Here is a 979-nt window from a genome sequence, read left to right as displayed (position 1 = left end):
GTTGTGGGCACATCCCCGGTGGAGGGTGTGCAGGAGGCGGCTGATCGATGTTTCTAACTCTCCCTCTCCCTTCCTCTCTGTAAAAAAATCGACAATTTTTTTTTTTAAACGCCCATCAGGAAGATGTGCACCCAATGTTCATTAGCAGCATTATTTACAATAGCCAAGATGTGGAGAGCGGCCACAGCGTTTGGACAGGTTCAAGCCTCGGACTGATGAGAGGGCATAGTTCTCTCTCGGCATAGCCACGTGCAAGTCCCAGCGTGGAGGGCTCAATAAAATATATATATATTTTTAAAAAGAATGTTCTAAACATCTGACCAGGCCCTTGCTTTGCCTCGTGGGATCTGCCATAAAATACTCAGCTTTCAGGCTGCGGCTGCCTCTCCATCAGAGAGGACGGCGTCCCACCCGGACCCAGCTTTCTTCTCGTCTGTCTTGTCCATCCTTCACCGCCTTCTCAGGCTCACCGAACCGGGCTGAGCTGCTGCGGCACATGGGGCACCAGCCTGGGGCTGAGTGTGCCACGGCCGGTCGGCACCCCAAGATCTGGAAACAGCCCAGTGCCCATCCCAGGTGAGGGGGTGCAGAAGCGGGGCCCAGCCCAGCCCTGTGGCTGGGGGTGAGGCCTGGGCCTGTGCACCCGGAGGCCAGGGTGGGATTCCATGGTCAGGGCACCCACACAGGCTGCCCGCGCCACTGGGCGGAGCAGGAGGCCGCCCATCCATGCCTCTCCCATCACTGATGTTCCTACTAGTGTCTCTTCCTCTTCCTCCTTGAAATCAGCAAGAACATGTTTTTTAAAAAAAGACACATCAATGATGAGGGAGAATGGCGGATGGGCTGCCTCCTGCACGCCCCCCGCTGGGGGCCCGGAACTGGGCCTGTGCCCGCTGGGAACAGAACCGGACGCCCCGGTGCTTAGGTCACACCGGCCACAGGCGGGCTGCACCCCATCTTGCTGTCGTGTTTTTACCCG

General features: G+C 57.5%; 1 protein-coding gene across 1 annotated transcript in view; it reads left to right on the top strand.

Moving 5' to 3' along the window:
* Window positions 1–496: 496 nt before the first annotated feature.
* PSMA8 (proteasome subunit alpha 8) overlaps window positions 497–979 on the top strand; it is a 21,998-nt gene continuing 21,515 nt past the window's right edge. The window contains exon 1 of the mRNA XM_006764885.2: window positions 497–576. Within this exon, the coding sequence (XP_006764948.1) occupies window positions 497–576 (80 nt within the window). The remainder of the gene's footprint in view (window positions 577–979) is intronic.

The sequence above is a fragment of the Myotis davidii genome, unplaced genomic scaffold (genome assembly GCF_000327345.1).
Source record: "Myotis davidii unplaced genomic scaffold, ASM32734v1 scaffold181, whole genome shotgun sequence".
In the NCBI taxonomy this organism is placed as follows: Eukaryota; Metazoa; Chordata; class Mammalia; order Chiroptera; family Vespertilionidae; genus Myotis; species Myotis davidii.
Note: the sequence above shows the minus strand (reverse complement) of the source record. Positions and strands in the feature narration are given on the sequence as shown.